This window comes from Podarcis gaigeae, assembly GCF_964106915.1.
Source record: "Podarcis gaigeae genome assembly, chromosome: 14".
Lineage (NCBI taxonomy): Eukaryota > Metazoa > Chordata > Lepidosauria > Squamata > Lacertidae > Podarcis > Podarcis gaigeae.
In genome coordinates this window covers 30,773,031-30,793,624 of record NC_139690.1, presented here as the reverse complement: position 1 = coordinate 30,793,624, position 20,594 = coordinate 30,773,031, and the positions used below count along the sequence as shown (strand labels likewise).

Here is a 20,594-nt window from a genome sequence, read left to right as displayed (position 1 = left end):
TTGGAAAAAGCCAAAGATACCTGCAGTCACAGCCTGCTGTTTCATCTGTGACCACACTTCCGTTCACCGTGGTTCAGTTGCACCACTTACAGCCTTTTCGTTTTTGGCTGCAAATTGTCTTTATAGTGAGTTTGCCAGGGCTCAGAAGTTCCTTTCAATCGATTTTATTGCATTAGCCATGTGGCCATAGCATAATATACATAGAAATAACAACATAAAATGGGGGTGGGGAGATAAAAGTGGATGTCGTCCTGGGTGAATACTTTGAGAAAATGGGGATAACAAAAGTAACGGGGGATTTAAAACATCGAGTGACAGAGAATACAAAAACAGGTTCGATTGTGCGGCGTATCGACTACATCTGTGGTATTAAAGAAGAAGTTGGTGCCGCTTTCTTCTTCATCACACTAAGCAGGAAATTAGCTGTCATCTCGGTAATCCAACAGTCAGAATCCTGCAGAAGAAGGGACACTATCCAAGGCAAGGCTGGATTGGGAGATGAAGCTTGTTCACGAGAGGAGTTAGAAACCGAGATCTTTCATCTGTCCAGTTGGGACAGAAGAGCATTACATGTTCCATAGTCTCCAGAGCCGTGTCATTGCAGGTGCATGTTCTGTTTGCGATGGAAACTCTGGAGTAACGACCCGACAGAACTGCTGTAGGAAAACAGTTGAGACGGGCACAGGTAAAGGCCCTTCGCTTAGCCTCCGAAGGAATTGTGAGGCAGTATAGAGGGATCCCTTCAGGGGGTGGAATAGCTAGGGCTAAGCCTGAACACGGCCCTCTTGCATGGGAAGCTGTGTTAGAAAAGTCAAGTTGCTGTAGCTTCTTTTTGATTGGAGGTAGGGCCGCCGGGCTAATACACTCTAAGTTAAAAACAGTTTTGCGGTTCAAATTGAGAAGAGAGCGGAATTTGAGATTAATTGTAGTTTTCCAAGGAGAATTATGAATATCTCTTAGGATCAGATTGGAGAAACCACCTCTAATTCGAGCATCCGATGCTAGTAGGTGGGAGCTATAGGAAATGGCTCGACTCCATGCTCGTTTTACAATTGAGGGCTGGGCGAACTCAAGTCGTAGGGCTGCACCTGAGACACATCTCGGGACGCCGGAAAGAGATCTCAAAAACATGTGAAGTGGGCGATCCAAGTTACCTGATATTGCTGTAGTCCATACTTTGCAGCCATATAATAATTTAGGGACAACTTTGGCATTAAATATTTGAATTGCTGCTGGAAGGTGTTTGCCGCCCTTCTGGTGATAAAATCGGACAATGGCATTAGCGGTCATGGTTGCAGCAAGAGAGGCAGATTGTAGATGGGTGGTCCAGGAGAGATTATAAGTAAATATTAAGCCTAGATATTTAAAGGCTTTTACCTTTTCTAAGTAGCCACCTGTGATCTTAAGCGGCTCCAGCTTGAGTTTGCGGGAACGAGTGAAGTGGAGGACTTTTGATTTTTTATAATTAATATTAAGAGCTTTTTTATAATTAATATTAAGTTCCTTTCTTTACTCCTGAGTAGCAGCCTGCACTTTCTGATCTTCCTTGTGCACCTGAAGTCTCTCTGGCAGTTTTCCCACACACATTATTAGTTTTGGATGGCAGGGTTGCATAGCCTTCAGGCTAGCGGAATCTATCTTTTCACTATAAGCATCACCTAAAACCAGGTGCAAAATCATGGTTTAGGAAGGCAGGCATAGAATTGCAAAGTGTGGGACTGTGCTCTGAGCACAGTCTGGGAACCCAAGCTTTCCCGATTTCAGCAGACTAGAAGGGGGAAAATACTTTTTGTTGTCGCTACTGTTATAATTGTTGGGAGTTGGAAACAGTTTCTGCTCTATGAATCACTTGGGAGGTCTTCCAGGAAACCTTGATCTCCCTTCTGACCACTCCTGTTGTATGGCACCTAACATACTTTTCTGGGCGCTTCCTTCTTGAAGTGTCCTAACCCAGTGGAACCAGCAAATGGGCCCTCTGTCATTCAGGTGGTCCCGGTATGTCAGTTCCTTACTTGGGGCTTTCTCTCCCCCTTCCAGGCCATGACGAGTCCAAATACCATTGTGTCTTATGAAATAGTCCTTTCCATCACAAGGCTGATCAAAAAATATGGGAAGGACCTCCAGGCAGTCACTTGGGACATCCTCCTGAATATCATCGAACGGCTGCTCGAGCAGCTGCAGGTAAATGGGAAGCCCCTTTTGTTTCTGCAAACGTGACAGAAAAAGAGAACCACTGCCAGCTGGCATTATGAATACAAATATTCTGACTTAAACATATTAATATAGAAAGTCCCTATGTTCAAATGGAATCCAAATGAGAGCAAAGATGATAAGCTATACTTTCAAGCACAGAAAGGGCAGTAAGATCTTCAGACTGCTGAATAGCAGATGATGGTGATGATGATGATAATGATATTTATACGCCGCTCATCTGACTAGGTTGAGTGCTTATTTTTCCAGCCTTTCAATAGCAGGCTCTGCAGCCATAAGGTCTCACAGAATCAATGCCCGTTGTTCTAACACCATGGAATAGAATTTAAAGAGTGTTCTGGGGGGAGGGGTGCAAAATGGCAGAGTTATTGGAGTAGGATTAGAGAAGGGTTTCACTTTCTTTAATTTCTAGCCTGCACCTGCCTGTTCTGTGTCCTTCCAAGCATCAATAAAGGATAGAGGCATAGGAGACTCTGACACTTCCTTCAGAGTTAAAACATTCAGAGCCTCGTGGCACCTTAAAGACATCACAGTTTTTTAAATGGAGTAAGCTTTTGTGGACTCAGCCCACTTCATCACGTATATGAAGTGAAATCTTAGTTGGCAGATATATGGGGAAGAAAATTGTAAGGTGGAAGTTGAATTATAATGGAATGTGATAATTAGAGCTTAAATCCAAGTTACATAGGCACTCTTTTTATTGTTGCCAATTGGTGACATGGCTGAGATGATTGTATTAATACTTGTAGTGGGACAGGGAACCATTGGCAAGAAACAGTCATTGATAACACAGATATTCCAGCATTGGTAACCTAATTGATGCACATGTAGTGTGATAAAAGTTATTTTGTCTTGATTTAGCCTGCAAGTGACTGCACTGAGATTCTCAAGGGCTAATCAAGTTGTGTTTTCTTCCTTTCAGACCTTGGAGAGCCCGGAGCTGAAATCCATTGTCCATGACTTGCTGACCACGGTGGAGGAGCTATGTGACCAGAATGACTTCCATGGCTCTAAGAAACATTACTTTGAGCTTGTGGAGAAATGTGCAAGTCAGAGACCTGTAAGGCATGGCAATGTTTGAGAAATTTCCTGTTGTTTCCTTAGGACTTCCTTAAAGAGCACTCAGCGGAGGGGCACAGGGAACTAAAATCTTATCTTATGCAAGGGATGGGGAGGGGTGGATCCAGAACTGGTTTGCCCTTCGGGGGGATTTTTTGGGGGCAGGTGAGCAGGGCCACTCTGGTTTTAGACAAGGGCCATTCTCAGCCCTACTTGGACCTCCTGCATGCAAGGCAGATGCTCTGCCACTGAGCATGGGACTTCCGCTACCATTCAATAAACAGTGTTGACAGATCACCCTTTATATATGAGTAATTCTCAGTTTACAATCTTACTTTGTTGAACTTGGATGTTTTTTTAAGTACTGGCCTGCCTTTCCTTTTGCTTAAAAGGAATCTTCTGTTCTGAACCTGATCACCTACCGAGCTCAGTCCATCCACCCCGCGAAGGACAGCTGGATCCAGAAGCTGCAGGGGCTGATGGAGAGGTTCTTCAGGTAGGGACCCTGCAGCTCTTACCTGTGGCTCCTCTCCTCATATCTCTGACTTTCCATCCTCTGGATGTTGGTCACAACCCAGATGATTTGGGCTCCTCCTCCTTTTTGAAAACACCATTGTCCCTTTTTCCTTCTCAGGAATGAGACACGGAGTGCTATTCGCATCAAAGTTCTGCATGTTCTCTCTTTCGTCTTGAGCGTCAATAGGCAGATTTATGAGGTGAGTTTTCATTTTCACTCTGAGAAATGTTCTTTGGGTGATGTTAGACACATGTTTAAGTCTGGCAGAAGATCACTTCCTTGAACTTCTATCAAGATAGGAAAACAAAATGGCAGCAGAGGACAAAAAAATGAGTTTTCAACCACAAAAATATATATTATGTATGCACATGATGACAACTATGTTCAAATTCATCCGGTGAAATATGCCACTATTTAAAATTCTTAGTAGCTCTTCAGCTTCAAATGAGAATACCATACCTCCTCACACTAGGACAACATCCTAATAACTAAAACCAGCCTTAAAAATGACACGTTACTACCCTCCAATACCAATAATTATTATACTTTCCATGGATCATGAATACAAGGACCTAAATTTTTACATTTTTTTGTATGTTTCATTCCCTTATATTTTCATTTCCTTATTTCTTACATGTTGTTGAACTATGTTTTGGATTAAATAAAATTCATTCCTTCATTTGACTTTTTGACACCCTCAATTAAAGAGCTGTCTGGACCTTCCCCCAGCTTCCTGGCTTGCACCTTCTCAATTTTATCTTCATTCTAGTGCATTTAAAATATTTCTGTCCTGGTTTTTCATAAAACGTATTCACCATAAATTTATAGAAACAGTAAAAACCTACAATGAAAAATTACTAATACAGTATTAGCACAGCTGTCAAAATCAATGTTCCACCTCTTTCTTTTACCAGCCTCATTAGACCACTCTGTCTTAGCCAGCTCACAAAAGTCTTGTCCTGTTGCAGGAGGAGTTGATTAACCTGGTGGTCCTCTCCCAGCTGGCCCACATCCAAGAAGACAAAGACCACCAAGTCCGCAAACTGGCCACCCAGCTGCTGGTGGACCTGGCAGAAGGCTGCACCTCCCACCACTTCAACAGCTTGTTGGATATCATAGAGAAGGTGAGGCAGCTGTCAGCTCAGCTCTGGGCTTTGGCAGCAGGAGCTGTGCCTGCTCTCAGGAAGTGTCAAAAACAAGGGAAGAAATTTTGCTTTGGGGAGGGGTTTGCACTATGAACTTGAGGAGCTTTGCTGGTTTGAATATCCTGTTTGGTTTTGCAAAGCTGAGTGTGTTTTTGCAGGGGGGATGGCAGTGTGTCAATTTTGGGTAATGATCTAAAGAGCTTTGCCGTTTAATTTTGCATAGGCATCATCAGGTGTTCTGTTTTGGATCAGGGTAGAAACCTTCAATCAACAAATTATTTGTTTCTTCTGTGTTCCGTAGTCATCAGGACAATGGCTTGGTTATGAAACCTACAAATATTAAAGTATTAAGATTTCCTGAAGTAGCAACTCCACTGAAATCTCTGAAAAAGAAGAACCAGATGGCATGTCACTGGGTGTTATGGACACAGCTAGCCACCTAACCAAGCTTGGCTATGCTGCAGCACATGTTAGCATATTCATGTGAAGTCTGATGAAAATGGAATCTCTCCTATTTTCATGGATGAGACATAACAGCTATAAAATAGCTGATTATCAGATCTAAAAACTCACATATGAAACTCCTTTTGGGTTCACAAGCATGGAAAACCTCCAAAACAGCTGTTGGTCCAGGCAAAGATACCATTTTGCTTCTTCTAGAGAGATTCAGGCCTCATTCAGAACATTTAAAGCTCTATGATGCTGACTTCCTGACTTCTCCCAACAGTCCTGACTTCCCCAAAGAATTCTGGGAGCTGTAGTTTGTTAAGAGTGTTACTCAGAGACCCCCACGAGCTGCAATTCCCAATCGTTCCCAGTGAATATGGATTGATTGCTAAACCACTTGAGGATTGTTGCTCCGGGAAAGGAAGAGAGGTCTGCTAACAGCTCTCAGCACCATTAACAAACTACAGTTCCCAGGATCCTTTGCAGGAAGCCATGAAAGTGGCATCGTAGTGCTTTAAATGTATGGGATGAATGTGGGTGTTGTTGCTTTGTATACTTTATGTAGCTCTGCTGTTGCCAGGGGTATTTCTTCTTGCCATCCTAGCACTTTTTTTGCAGTCCTTATGTAATTGCGGGCCTTGGCCCTCTGTAAAGCTTGTGTATGCTCTCTCTCCCTGAAAAGGTTGCTTCCCATTCCCTGCTGCCTCCCACTGAACTAGAGGAAAGAGACTTGCTGTCTTACTCTGCTTCTTTAGAAGATGTGAAGACAGCAGTCCTGGGCCTTCTGGTCATTTTCCAGGTAAGTGACCAGGTTGTTGAGCCCCGGGGTGGTTTCCTCTTGGGCTTTTTAGTTTAAAAATAAATAAATTCTGGCTTTCCTCTTAACAACATCTTGCTTTCCCCCTTTCAGACAAAACTCTACAGTTTCCCCCCCACCCACGCCACCCGCGTCTATGAGATGTTGATCCTCCACATTCAGCTCCACTATAAACACAGATACAGCCTCCCAGTCGCCAGCAGCATCCGGCTGCAGGTGAGGAATGTGTGCGCCTCTCAGTCCCACTTCCAAACTTGCAGGACTTGCAGGGAAGATGACAAGGAGGAGAGAACTGGCTCCAAATGGTGCTGGCAAGGGGATATTGCTGCTAACTTTCCAGAAGTTTGTTCTGATTTTGTTAAGTCCATCACACCCAGCAGTGGGTGTGATGCAGGGCACAGAAATCTCCCCCAGCCCACTTCACCAACTGTACTTCCTCCCTCCCTTTGGCTTCTAAGATTTGAGCAGGCAATACCCACGCGGTTTTCAAGCAAGGGCTGAATTCCTCCCCCCTCCCTTTTTCAATTCTGAGAACTTAATTCTATGCTCAGTGTTTAACAGAGTGTGCTTTGCCCCAACTGTCACATAATCATACCCCTCAGCCCCTACCTGTAAAGGTCTTGGATAACACTCTCTCCTTTATGTCCTATCAATAAATACATTTTTTTTCCTGTCTGATGGAGGAGGACACCCAGAGATGGGCAGTTCCTCCCAGGAAGGGAGGAATAGGCAATTCCTATACCCTGCACATTCTGCTCAGTTGATTTTCTCCTACCATTGCTGTGCTGGGTTTGGCAGAGAGGATGGTTCAGTCCAAAGTGCTCCTTTCTCTTTCTTGAATGCTCTGACCTGCTGGCAGGGACAAAGGGGAGGAGCGGCATATCATACAGAGCCTTGCAAGTCTCGCTGCCGCTACGGATTTCACCACTCCTGCTGGTGGTAAATTGCGTCTGGTGAGTCGTGGCAAATGGCTTGCTTGGCCCCGTGGCTAGGCCCCGTGCACTACCAGTTCACTACCTTGGCTTGCAGAGCTGATGTCTCCGTCGCTCTTCTGCTCCTGTGAAAGTCCCTGCTGCTTGAAGTGCAACCATCTTTTAGAAACATTGCAGGACTGCTTGGATTGGATTGAGAAGATCTCTGAACCTGCCTTGGAGCATGTGGGGGAATGCTAGGCTAATTATTTTTCTCTTGCTTATTTTTAGGTATTTGACTTCTTGCTCTCACTTCGGGCTGACTCTCTCCACCGACTGGGCCTGGCTACCAAAGAAGGGCTCATGAAATTCAGCCCCTACTGCCTCTGCGATTTTTTGTAGGTTTTGTCTGATTGTAGCCACTGTTTCCCAAAAATAGTTCTGCTATGTTCTAACCTGAGGCTCCCTTGTACCATGCTGCCCAGAAATTGAAATCTCAATTCAATTTGTGGGCCCAGCCTCTAGCTCTGCAGTGGTGGCCCTTGTGCCTTTGGAAATCCCAGTAGGTCTGTACTGGGCAGTGACACTTCAGGGGTTTTGAAAGGCCTTTAAAGACCTATTTGTTTCAATTGGCCTTCGTATGAGTAAGCTTTCTCCCGTTTACTGGATTAAGGATAGTAGATTATGTGATTGGAAGATTTGAATGGGTTTCCATTCTTTTAAAGGGTTTTGGTAGTAATGGTGTGTGTGTGTGTGTGTGTGTGTGTGTGTGTGTGTGTGTGTGTGTTGTAATGGGTTTTTATCATTGTTAATCCACTTTGCACGGACAAGTAGAATGTAAATATTTTAAAGATAAATAAAGCCACTTAGAACATGGATTCTTTGTAAGGTTGTACTTCAAGATGCTACGGTCTGGCAGCAGGCTGATTTTTTCTCCTTCTTATGTCACAGGGAACCAGAGAAGAAACCTGCCGGCACCCTCTCCCCTCCCTCGGGAAGCCCCAGTGTGCCTCCCCAGAGCACGGGCATTCGTATGGGCCACTTACCTTACTCCGTTTTCTTTGGAGTCCTCCTCCAGTGCTTGAAGCAAGTGAGTGATGAATCAAAACCTGGTAATTGGATCCCAAGCTGCAGATCAGGGATGGGGAACTGGATGTGGCCCTCCAGCTCTCTTTCTGGCCCTTGGGACTCTCCATAACCCATCCATGGCTCTGCCTTCTTTGGCCCTGCCCATCACTGGCATGCTATTTTATTTTGAGAGTAGCGCCTTACGAAAGACATTGCACATCATGCTGAAATGCATATGGAGCATTGTATATAAAACCTAGTCATTTTTAGTGAGAACTTAAAATATAGGTACTGCTGGAAGGGTCTGGTTGCCAATCAGGAATGGGTATATGAATCCTGACTTTATACCAGCCAGGTTCCCTCCCAGTGTTTAGGCCTACAACTCCCATCAGCCCCATGTAGCCGCATGGTTGCAGCTCTGCTTCCTGGAGATGGAGCCCGGCATTCTATCTGCCCAAAGAGTGTGATTTGCAGCCGGGCTGCAGTTCTTTCCATGCCACCCTTGAACTGCCCTGCTCCCCTGAGTGTCTCTTTCCTTTTTTTCGTTTGTAGGAGACAGACTGGAAGGTGCTGAAGCTGGTTCTGAACAAGTTACCGGAGTCTCTGCAGTACAAAGTGCTTTACTTAACATCCCCTTGCAACATTGACCAGCTGTCTTCTGCCCTCTGCTCTATGGTGAGAATGTGCCTTTTTATGACACCATCTGAGCATCCAGTTGGGGCAACAAAGGTCCGCATTAGGGAGCTTTTGATGGTTGCCCTACAATTGTGGCATGTGTTAGTGTCATGGGAGAGCTCTCCAGTGGAGAAGCCTGTTGTTGTTTGCTGAATATCTTGCCTACCATTCACTGTAAGGCCCTCGGGTGGGTTGCAACAATGCAGAACAGGAGTGGGTAACCTGTGGGTGCCTCCCTTTGGATTCTGTAGCAGTGACTTTTTGTGTGTGCCGCCAGCTTACAGACAAAAAGATGACCGAGCGCCTGCGGGGCACCCCGGAAACTTTCTCCCGTAACGATTTGCATTTGGCTGTGGTTCCAGTGCTGACTACTTTGATCTTTTACCATAATCACCTGGACAAAAGCAAGCAGGTATTATTGCATGCACAGGAACTGAGTGGGACATGCTCAGTGGGTGAGCCAGGAGAATGACACTGCTGCCAAATAAATAAATATGGCTTAACTTGAGCTTGGCTTTCCTTGACTTGCATTTAGCTATTAAACAAGGAACAAAAGAACTGTAAGTCATCAGTCTTTTTGCGTGGCAGTGTCTGTACTCTGGAACTCCCTGCCTGTTGACACCAGGCAGGTGCCTTCACTGTGGTCCTTGCTTATTGCTTGAAACATATTTGCTTAGGCAGACCTATCCAAGCAATGTAGAATGTTAACGAGTGTGATAATCTCTTTTTAGTTTATATATCTTTTAACTGGCTTTTACAATCATTTTAATGTAGGTGTTGGTTTTTTTGGGGGGCGGGGCGGGGACAAACCACTTGGAGCTTTTATTACAATCAAGCTATGATTGTTCATTATTTTGTTCATATAGTCATGTGTGAATTTTGTTAAATTAAAAGGGACACCCAGAGAGCCCTGCACCGAAGTGCCTGTAAACGTATCTGAACTGAGTGCTTGGTAATGTTCTGTTTGTGTCTTTGCCTTCACCAGCGGGAGATGGTGTATTGCCTGGAGCATGGCTTGATCTCTCGCTGCGCCAACCAGTGTGTCGTGGCTCTCTCCATCTGCAGCGTTGAGATGCCAGATATCATCATCAAGGCCCTGCCTGTCCTGATAGTCAAGCTGACACATATTTCAGCTACGGCCAACATGGCCATCCCCCTCCTGGAATTTCTTTCAAGTAAGTGTATGGGTATTCCATTCTCGCTTTTCAGCTCAGGAGAGGAAGGGACCTTTGCTTTCCCTCTGTGCAATTTTTGAAAATCTGTAGGTAGATTGGATGGCTGTAAAAGATGATTGGACAAGTCTGTGGAGGATGAGAAGGCTATCCATGGCTACTAGCCATAACAGGTTTGCTCAGCCTCCACGGTCAGAGGGAGCAATACTTCTGAATAACCAGTTGCTGGAAGCCACAGGAGGGGAGAGGGCTCTTGTGCTCAGGTCCTGTTTGCGGGTTTCTCACAGGCATCTGGTTGGCCAATGAGAACAGGATGCTGGACTAGATGAACCACTGGCCTGATCCAGAAGGCTCTTCTTAGCTTCTTATTCGCAAAGTTTCATTCTGGGACTTTTTGAACAGCAGCAGCTTCCCACCCCACCCCCCAGGTGTGCCACAGCATAAAACTGATTTAGAAAGCCTTCCAAATCCTGCATGTGTCTTGCTATGTAGTGTGAGAGGGATGGTGGGTGATTTGGGGAAGCCAAGTCAGAAGCCTCCTGTGGCACGTGGCGCTAATTATGTTCTTTGGATCCGGAGCAGGGGCGAGGTGCTCTTTTAGCCCAATGGCCACATTCTTTCCTCGGCAACCTCCTGGGGTCCAGATGTCTGCGGTGGGTAGGCAGAGCAACAGGTGCGACTGATCTCTTGTGCAGCAGGTTATGCTCTAGCTACTGCTCCTCCATCTGGGCAAGAGGCTTTATTACAGTCCAATGACATATTCCAGCCAGGCCAAAGCATCTGAAGAGGGATGCAGAGCAGCACAGCTAAGCTCCAGGGAGAGTCACAAGGGCTGGGTAGGGAGGGTCGCATTTGGCCCCTAGGATGGTGTTTCCACCCATGCTCCAGAGAGGCAGCCAGATCATAAGCACATGGTGGTGACCTCTGTGATTCACGCTGGAGAAACCTGTACCTGTGACGGAACAGTTTGGGCATGCCCAAACCAGCCCCCCTGTAAACAAGGTGGCTCCCTGTGTGAAGTGGGTTTCTGCTAGCCATCCCATCTGCAGCCAGACTCTTTTACTGTTTTCTCTTTTCCTGATCCCAGCATTGGCCCGTCTGCCTGCCCTCTACAGGAATTTTGCAGCTGAACAGTACGCCAGCGTCTTTGCCATCTCCTTGCCCTACACAAACCCCTCCAAGTAAGTTGTGGGTGGGTTGTGGTGGTTGTTTTGGTGGGGGTGTTTTGTGGGATGTGCTGGCTGAGGCTGATGGGAGTTGTAGTCCCAAAACAACTGGAGGCCACCAGGTTGGGAAAGGCTGCTATAAGCCATAACCAAGGCAAAACTCCCTCCCATATGTCATCTGTCGTAACTGTTGTCCTCTCTGTTTCTCCGGTCTGCACAACAAATGGCGTGTGTTTGTCAGCCTTTCTCTTTACATTTTATTTTTCAGCCTTCAGTGGGGAGTTTGGGTGCCTTTCTATGATTGCACACTTTAAATCCTGTTGTTAAATAGAAACATTCCCCTTAACCTTTTTTATGTTCTAAGTTTCCAACTAGTATAAGTAATATCACAGTGTGATGCTAATGGCGTGTTGCACAGTAATTCACGTATATACTATTTTAAGCATTGCATCTTGCCATAACATTATCATTCCCCTTGAATGCCTTCCAGGTTTAACCAGTACATTGTATGCCTGGCGCATCACGTCATAGCCATGTGGTTTATCAAGTGCCGCCTTCCCTTTCGGAAAGACTTTGTCCCCTTTATTACCAAGGTAAGCTGGTTGCTGTGCCTGAGAAGCACAGGGGAAGAGCTGACATGCCGGACAGGAGTCAGGGAACAGGATGGGACCATGACAGACACTGCCGCTCTGTGGTGAGCTCCACCTCCAGAGCAGTCCACAAAACAGAGGGGGAAACTTCTTGCCCTGTTCCACCACGGGAATATGTTTTTGGGGTGGTTTTTCAATGTGGCGTAGATTCCCAGTGGGCTGATCCACACTAAATTTTGTTCTTGAGCTTTACAGTTTGTGGTTTGTCTGGAGGAAGCAAACTACAGGTTCAGGTTTGGGTGGTGTACTCAGCCAAACCATGGCTTGACTCATAGCAGTATATTAGCAGGAGGACCTGGAAGCAGGGGAGTGCAGTTTCCTCCTCCTTCTCCAGGAACTCTTGAGCTTGTGCTTTCGCACAGTTTGGTTTAGCATTATGTGTGAACCGGGTCATTGTATAGCTCCAACCAAACATCTTAGCAGAAGGCAAACAGGGATTAAAGCTTGAAGGAATTTGCTTGGGGACAGAGACTGAGCCAGGGAAAGGGAACCTGCTGCCTTCTGGATGTTGCTGGACTCCCATCCCCCAGCAGCCCCAGCATGACCAGTGATCAGGGATGATGGGAGTTGGAGTCCAGCAACATCCAGAGGACCACAGCTTCTCCATTCCTGGACTCAAAGATCTCAGTCCTGCCATCCTCACAGGCCCAGTTTGGTGGGGGAAAAGGGAGAGGGCCTTCTTGGTAGTTGCTCCTGGATTTTGGAACTCTCTTCCTAGAGAAGCCAGACTGGCTTTCTCCTTGTCCTTCCGCTGGCAGGGGAAGATTGTCCAATTCTGACAGGTGTTCAAGAACTGGCTGGTTTTTAAGGAAACTGTTTTTAATTGTGCTGTTTTCATTGCTTTTATTACCTGTATTCTAATAGATTTGTATTTTATATTGTTTTAACTCCATTACAGTTGAAATTTTTTTTTTACGGTTTTTCTTTTATATGTTTTTAGCTTTTTGTACAGTGGTACCTCGGGTTATGAACTTAATTCGTTCTGGAGGTCCGTTCTTAACCCAGACGATTCTTAACCTGAGGCGCACTTTCGCTCATAGGGCCTCCCGCTGCTGGTGCACTGCTGGTGAGCGATTTCCATTCTCATCCTGTGGCAAAATTTGCAACCCGGAGCAACTACTTTTGGGTTAGCAGAGTTTGTAACCCGAAGTGTTGGTAACCCGAAATGTTGGTAACCCGAGGTACCACTGTATTTTGTTTTAATTTGTGTAAGCTGTCTTGAGTCCTTCTCTGGGGAAAAGGCAGGATATGAATGTAAATATAATAATAATAGCAACTTTCAACTCTTCTTCGTATTCTCTTTATGACAGGGTTTGCGATCAAATGTCCTCCTCTCCTTTGATGACACACCAGAGAAAGACAGCTTCCGGGCTCGTAGCACCAGCTTGAATGAGAGACCGAAGAGGTAGGTTGTTCCCCAAAGGTCCACTTCTTTTTACAGCACTTTGAAGTGCTCTTTGTTAAAAACACCGATTTGTTGCCTTCTGGGGGCTGCTACAACTTTTCTGATGGGTCAGGTTTTATGCCAATGAAGCTACCTGATTTTGTTCTGATGATGGTCCATGCCCTTGCAGCTGAAAGCTGTCCCACCTCGACTCACTGCTCAGTCCAGTTTGAAGTATTTTGCCTCCTCTCATCCTGCAATGCAGGGCTGGAAGACCTCTAGCCCTCCGACTGTCATTGGACTCCAACTCCCATCACCCTCTGCCAGCATAGCCAAGTGTCAGGGATGATGGGTCTTGTCGTTCAACAGTAGCTGGATGTTCCCTACCCCTGCTGTAATGATCAGGTTGCAGCCCATTTAGCTGGTGGTTACACTGGAACATTTTGTAAGCTTTTCAGCACCAGACTAGAAGCTTCTTCACCCCCAATCTGGAGAGAGAGGAAAAACTCTGCAAAAGCATTATGATTTGTTCAGAGAGAACTATGGTCAATTGAAAGCATTGAAGCTGCTTTCAGTGGGTTTTTGAAAAAACTGCGGGTAGCGTTTCTGCTTTGGCTGACTTTGCATCTGGGAAAAGCAATCCTAGCCCTGCATTCATTGTCCATGCAGCAGTCTTTGGGTTAGGGATTCAGAGTTGGTTTGACCCTGAATGTCACTGGTTGGCAATCACAACCAACTGCAGTCACGTCCTGCTTATTGGCTTCTCGTTGGAGCATCTAGCTGGCTGCTGTGAGAACTGGTTGCTGGACTAGAAGGGCCACCTTTGGGCCAATTCAGCAGGGCTTTTCTGATGTTCTTGTGTTCAGAACTTGCTAGTGGTACTGGTGTATTCCATAGCAATTGCCATTGCAGTCTCCTGACCTGGCTGCATCATTAGTCCAGACTGGTGGTGTCTTTTGGTCTTCATGTCATGGATACAACATTACTGCATTAGTGCTGGGTCCGTCCACACATCCTTCCCGTTTATTACCGGTAGTTGTTCTGCAGCGTTTCTCCCAACATTACCAGAGGGTACCCTCACACTGTAGCGCAGCGAAAAATAAATTGGAACATTTGTGGTATGAAAAGCTACAGGATTTCAGTAGGAAGTTTCGGGATATGCACCAAACTGGAAACAGAGCAGGATGTCCCCCCAAAACTTCTACAGATGCAAAGTTCTATGTAAGTGGGATTGTGCACAACACCCCTGATACCATTGTGAGCACAAACCATCATGAAGGCACAATAAAAAGGAAGTCTGGAGGGGCCACATGGAAAACAATGTGGTGCTCAAAGTGCCTTTTGAGTCTGGGTGACCCAGGTTCAGATCTCTGCCTGCCCATGAAGCGTGTCTGCCCCTTCACCACCTCAACAATGATACCCTCAAGCTTCTTAGGCAGAGAGTTTTCCAACTAGGCCCATGAAGTTCCAAAGGCGCATGGCCTACCTTTCATTTCACTGCTGCCCTGGGAATTGTTTTGTGCCTGCAAATTAAAGCACGGCTGGTGAAATTCTTGACCTCGGAGTTACAAACGAGACTCTCCACTTCTCTAGCCAGCCTTTTAGTGTCCATCATTTTCCTTTTGAGTTGTGGCTCCCATCGCCACTTCCTTGCCTCGGCATTTTTGATTTTACTAAGTTGGGATATTGTTGAGTTGAAAAGTTGTTCTGCAAGAGGTGCTTTCAAAACACTCACTGCCATTATTCTCAGAGTGGCAGTAGCCACGAGTTGTAGTTAAAAAGTAGCAGGAGTGTCAGTCAACCCTAAAAGGCACCTTTGGTTGGATGCAAATGGTTTGTGGGTGATTTGCTTCCTGGTCAGAAAACCCACAAGAAAACCCAGGTGTGTGTGCTGCTCTGTAAAACCAGGAACCTCTTGGAGCTCCTTTTCGTTTTCTGGGTACGCAAACATATGCCCTGGGTGTTCTTTGAGCAGGAGATACACCCTCCCTATGTTATCTATTTTTTTGAGTCATTCATGCAGCGGTTTCACCCTCATTACCTTAGTGATAATGTTGCAGTGAGATGCAGCAGCATAAATGTAGCCAGGCATTGACCTGAGGGAACTTGCTCACTCCATAGGTAGATTTTGTTTTGCTGGAGACACTTCACAGAAGGAAAAATAACAGAAGCTGTTGCCACTTGCGCTTTATGCTGCCCTCACCCCAGGAATGTGCTTTAGACCTTGATGTTGGGGCTGATGATTCCATAGTCTTCTGTCTTGTCATTTAATTGGGTTTGGGTTTTGTGAACTGTGCCTCTAAGCTAATGCATATTGCACATTCCCTACCCACTGTACAGGCACATTTTTATTATTTTTGCTCAGGGCTCCATAGTATTCCAATTGCCACTTTTATTTTGTAACAATTATCAATCTGGGGTAGAATGGGGGAGATGTTGGCTGTCTTTCTGTTGTCTTTTTTCATTTTTGAAATGTTTGTTTATGCTTTTTGAGTTTTGCTTATTGTGTTTAATTCCCCCCTCCCTCCTTTTTTTGGCATCCTGTTTTTTTTGTTTTTATTTTTACATCACCTTCCGGGACTTTTGTGGCCTTCCAACCTCCATCCTTCCACTGATTTTCCTCCTGTGCAAAATCACACCTCCTTTACGTGGGGTCTTGGTGGTGGTGCCGCTGCCTGTTCTTCACCCCTAGTAGCTTTAAGATAGCCAAAAATGCCAGGCAAAGCTTGAATAATTCTCCTCCAGTGAAAGAGCTGAAAGAACCCTCTGGTGTCGATGCCTTCCGGTCCCGCAGCATCAGTGTCTCTGATCATGCAGCCCACAGGTAGTGATTCTTGGAGAGCCACCTGGCCTGCGGCCACATTATTTGCTATGATGGGGAGGGTGGCAGATGGAACAGAGGGGATTTGCATGCTGGGGTTCTTGCATGATTTCCTTAGAACTGAGCCCTACCCAACAAGGTTTGCTATGCAAGTGCTTTCTTCTGTTTGCCTGTTTTAAGGTTGAAAAGGACACACAATTTAACGCTGCTGCAAATGTTGGTTTAGTTGCAAGACTCCCATTGATAAAGATGTGAGAGGGGACAGCTGGTTTTGGCTGGGCTTGACCTTTCCCCCCAAATGGTGGTTGTTCCAAAGGCAACTTCTTGAATTTAAAAAATAATAATTAAAAGTGCTGCATTTTATAGGGCAGCTGTCACAAGACTATTTAGCCGTGGGTGGAATAGAAGGTAACTTTAGCATGTGGCACAAGAGACCACTTGGTATAAAGTTTTGATAAGCTGGTGATCAGATCTGTTCTGTGCTGTCCCGTTATTTTGTACAACACAATGTGCTGCTTAAATTTTTAGAGGGGATAGCCCTTGGTTTTGTCTCCTGTAGCAAAAATGACAAAAGTGTCTTGTGACACCTTTTAAAGATGGACAAATTTATTATGCTATAATAGCTTTCATGGACTCAAGCCATGGAATGCTGTGTCTTAATGACGTGACCTTGAGTCCATGAAGTCTTTTGCCATCATATATTTTTTAGTCTTTGAGGTGCCACAAGGGGCTCCTTGTTTTTCAGGTACCCTTCACTTTGGGGGCTTCTGATTTCTTTAGTCCTCCTGCCATCCCATGCTTAGATTCATAGAAAGTATAAAAAGGAATGTCAGTTTATAACAGTAATGACCTGGCACAATCCTAACCATGTCTACTCAGAAGTAAATCCTACTGAATGAAGCGGGGCTTACTCCAAAATTTGCAGGATTAGAATCACAGCCTTAACGAGCTCTTAAGCCCCCATAGTCAGCAACTGTGTCTCTTGGAGGGCTGCCTCGAAATGGAATCCAAGTCTGTGACTACCTAGCCTGATAAGTGACCTGCTAGTAGGTTCTGTTGCCACAGACACCATACAGCTACAACCCCCCCACCCCCAGCAATTGAGGGGTCAGGCAAGCCTACTCCAAGCAGATGAAATAGCCCCTCTTTAGTTACTTTCCCTCCTAGATTTTAAGAAGACACATAGGCTCTCATGATCCCATATTTCAGGTCACTCCTTCGTGGAGCCACATTCCAAAGTTTGATATCCATAAAAAACTGCTAAGCTTGTATATGTGTGTCCCACCCCCCCTGCCTCCCAGCTTGCTGCATGCTGTAGAGATTGTGAGACAACTGGTTTTCCTTGTCCATTGTGCTTTGGCAAACATCCAACCCACCTTTTTCCAGCCGGCTGCAGACCTCCATCACCAGTTCCAGCCTGGGATCTGCTGACGAGAACTCTATGGCTCAAGCGGACGACAGCCTGAAAAATCTCCACTTGGAGCTGACGGAGACCTGTCTCGACATGATGGCTCGATACGTCTTCTCAAACTTCACAGCTGTGCCCAAAAGGTTTCAGTTCTTACTCGAAGCCTGAGTCCCCAGCCCTCTTTCAGGGATGGCTATTGTTGGTTTTATATGCCAACTGCTTTGGCTCATTATTTGCTTCTCAAAATGTGATATGCCCTTTCCTTATTGTGAAATATTATGCCCCTTATAATGAAGTATGAACTGGATCTTCGTCACCTTTCCGCATCCTGGTGCTGCTTTGGGCTATCTCCCAATAGGCCCTAGCCAGTGTGGCCAGTGGTCAGGACTGATGGGATTTGTATTCCATCTAGAGGGCACCAAGTTGGCTAACCCTGGCTTAGATGGCCTTAAAAGGACTGGATGTGGGAACCAGTGAATTTGTCTTATTTGCCATGATAGCTATGTGGAGTCCCCATGATCAGAAGGAATGTCTCTCCGGTGGTGGGGAATGTCCTGTTTTGTGGGCAGAGAATGCTTTTACCTGATGGACCTTTGGCCAGATTCATCAAGGCAGCTCTTCAGTTCCTTCATTTCAGCCTGATGCCTGTCAGATGTTTTGTTGGACTACGGCTCCCAGGAGCCCCAGCCAGCACCGCCGTATGATGCTGGAACTGATGGGAGTATGGCTATATTGGCTGGGGATGATGGGAGTTGTAGCAGCTGCTTTAATTCATTGCCCATGTCTTCCCGATGCTTCCAGGTCTCCGGTGGGAGAGTTTCTCCTCGCTGGAGGGAGGACCAAGACGTGGCTGGTGGGCAACAAGCTGGTGACAATCACAACAAGCGTCGGGACAGGAACCAGGTCTCTCCTGGGCCTTGACTTGTCAGAGACACAGAACAGCACAGAGGCAAGGTAAGCCCTGATGCACCTCTCACCCCCCCTTTTAAAAATAATACTAATAATAAGCAAAGGAGACTGGGGAAATGACGCTGGGCACTCTTAAAACTCCAGGGGTTGAGGGCAGGTAAGAAGGGACAATAGCAGGTGCTATTGTGGGGTGCTGTCACAGAGTTTTTAATATTGACTAGGGGTGGATGTAGAAATGGGAGGAAAGGGTCTTTTTGCACAAAGAGCCTGGCCTCAAAATCTGTCTGGGGCTGGGAGGCCACTTGCTCACCCTTCTCCGCCTTCTGCCACAAGAGGATGCTCCCTTGCTGTTTTACACAGGAAGAGAGTAAGCTGCCTTTTACTAAGTCAGACCATTGGTCCATCTAGCTCAGTACTGTCTACACTGATTGGCAGGGGCTCTCCAGGGTTTCAGGCAGGAGGCATTCTCAGCCCTACCTGGAGATACAGGGGCTGGAGCTTGGGACCTTCTGCATGGAAGGCAGGTGCTCATCCCTTTGTGCTGTGGCCCTTCCCCATCTACCCCAGTTGATAGCAGTGCTGGAGGGTCTTGGCCTTTCCCAGTCTCCTGGTCCCCTTAACTGGAGATGGTGGTGGTACGCCTACTGGGCCTTCTGCTTGCAGAGCAGGTGTTCTGCCACTGAACCATGGCCCCTCCCCACAAGATCTACCAGCGGAGACAAATTAATTCCTTTGTGGACTGACGACATTCCTGCTTTGGATTCCTAGCTCAGACCACACCTTGCAAGTGAGGCAGACCAAAGAAGCTCCAGCCAAGCTTGAGTCCCAGGCTGGCCCACAAGTGGTTCGAACCCGCAACCGTGTTAGGTCGATGTCCGGTAAGGAGCCTCCCCTGATTTCTCTGTATGGAAGATTCAGGTGTTTAGAGCCATAAGGCTTGCTTATATTGTTTGTTCAGGATCAGGCCTAGCTACTGCAGAGTAGCTACTTCTGAGACAAACGGGGTTTGAGAACATAAGAGGAGCAGCCTGTTGAATCAGGTCCAAAGGGGCCCATCTATCCCAGCATCCTGTTCTCCCAGTGGCCAGCCAAATGCACCAGTGGGAAGCCAGCAAGCAGCAGAGACATTTTCCTCACTTGTGATTCCTAGAGGGATAATGCACCAGTATTTCAGTGGCAGCTGGTTGGCTTCCTGATTGTAGAAGCTAAATTGATGGTGCTCTGAAGGATATGCATATGCCCCCAGTTCACACACTCTATGCCAGAGTGGTGTGCAGCAATATAGAAAAAGGTGCCATGGAATATTGACCTGCTGATCCCCGGTAGATGCATCCATAGCCTTCAGCTGATTATCCAGCACTTGCAGGCTGGAGCTGGTAGGAGTTGTTTTCTAAAATGGTGGTAGGAGTTGCATTCTAAAATGGTGCTGACTGGGGGAGGGGCTAATGGGAGTCGTAGTCCCAAACATCTGAAAGGCACCCGGTTAGCAAAGCTTGGCTTATTGTGACTGTTCAGTCCAGCAGTTCTCCCTCCTAGAATAACTGGAGTTCTGTCCTTATAAGCAACTTCTTAGTCTTACCTACTTGTTTCCAGTTTCTGGGGCTTCTCTGCGAATTCCTTTTCTCCTTGTTTGTTAGACAGTGGCCCAGGCTTGGCCTGGTTACTCGGGGCCTAATGGACCAGGGGCTTGATGTCATTTTCTTGTGCTTGAATCCTGCTTGCAGGTTTCCCACGGGAATCTGGTTGGCCACTGTGAGAACGCGATGCTAGGCTGTGGGCGTGACTCAGCCGGCTCTTCTTAGATTTTCAGCGCCTAGTCAATAGAAACTGGTTTGGGAGAGGTGCCTCTTAGTTTAGCCTCTACCAACAGGAGACGCATTCTGACCTCAGTGGAGCCCACCACAATCTCCATACAGCTGCCTGTATGTGTTAAGGAGAATTCACAGGTGTGCAGAAAATCCCCCCCCCCCTTCCCAATAAAATACATCACCTGAACTACTTTAGGGTCTGTCTCTGCCTTCTGATTCACACTGGTGATTGCTTGCCCTGATAATAATAGCTTTGGATATGAGAGGATCCCCCAGGCAGAGGATCTTGCACTGCTAGATCAATACTAGATAATACTAGATCAATACAGTCCTAGAGTGGGATTAACAGTCACTGGAAGCCCCAGGAGGGGAGGGCACTCTTGTGTTCATATCTCCCTTGTAGGCTTTTGTTTGGGCACTGTGAGT

General features: G+C 46.3%; 1 protein-coding gene across 9 annotated transcripts in view; it reads left to right on the top strand.

Moving 5' to 3' along the window:
• Positions 1-20,594, top strand: part of TSC2 (TSC complex subunit 2) — a 47,651-nt gene that overhangs the window by 9,437 nt on the left and 17,620 nt on the right. For 4 of the 9 annotated variants that reach the window (XM_083712036.1, XM_083712034.1, XM_083712040.1 and 1 more), the window contains 19 exons: positions 2,038-2,181; positions 3,134-3,271; positions 3,663-3,766; positions 3,905-3,986; positions 4,756-4,911; positions 6,062-6,178; positions 6,290-6,412; positions 7,399-7,505; positions 8,059-8,197; positions 8,728-8,850; positions 9,128-9,262; positions 9,836-10,025; positions 11,110-11,203; positions 11,679-11,781; positions 13,149-13,243; positions 15,915-16,046; positions 17,430-17,594; positions 18,253-18,405; positions 19,129-19,238. In XM_083712036.1, coding sequence (XP_083568162.1) covers positions 2,038-2,181; positions 3,134-3,271; positions 3,663-3,766; positions 3,905-3,986; positions 4,756-4,911; positions 6,062-6,178; positions 6,290-6,412; positions 7,399-7,505; positions 8,059-8,197; positions 8,728-8,850; positions 9,128-9,262; positions 9,836-10,025; positions 11,110-11,203; positions 11,679-11,781; positions 13,149-13,243; positions 15,915-16,046; positions 17,430-17,594; positions 18,253-18,405; positions 19,129-19,238 — 2,410 coding nt within the window. The remainder of the gene's footprint in view (positions 1-2,037; positions 2,182-3,133; positions 3,272-3,662; positions 3,767-3,904; positions 3,987-4,755; positions 4,912-6,061; positions 6,179-6,289; positions 6,413-7,398; positions 7,506-8,058; positions 8,198-8,727; positions 8,851-9,127; positions 9,263-9,835; positions 10,026-11,109; positions 11,204-11,678; positions 11,782-13,148; positions 13,244-15,914; positions 16,047-17,429; positions 17,595-18,252; positions 18,406-19,128; positions 19,239-20,594) is intronic. The other 5 variants (XM_083712037.1, XM_083712035.1, XM_083712042.1 and 2 more) reach the window with 2 other exon arrangements.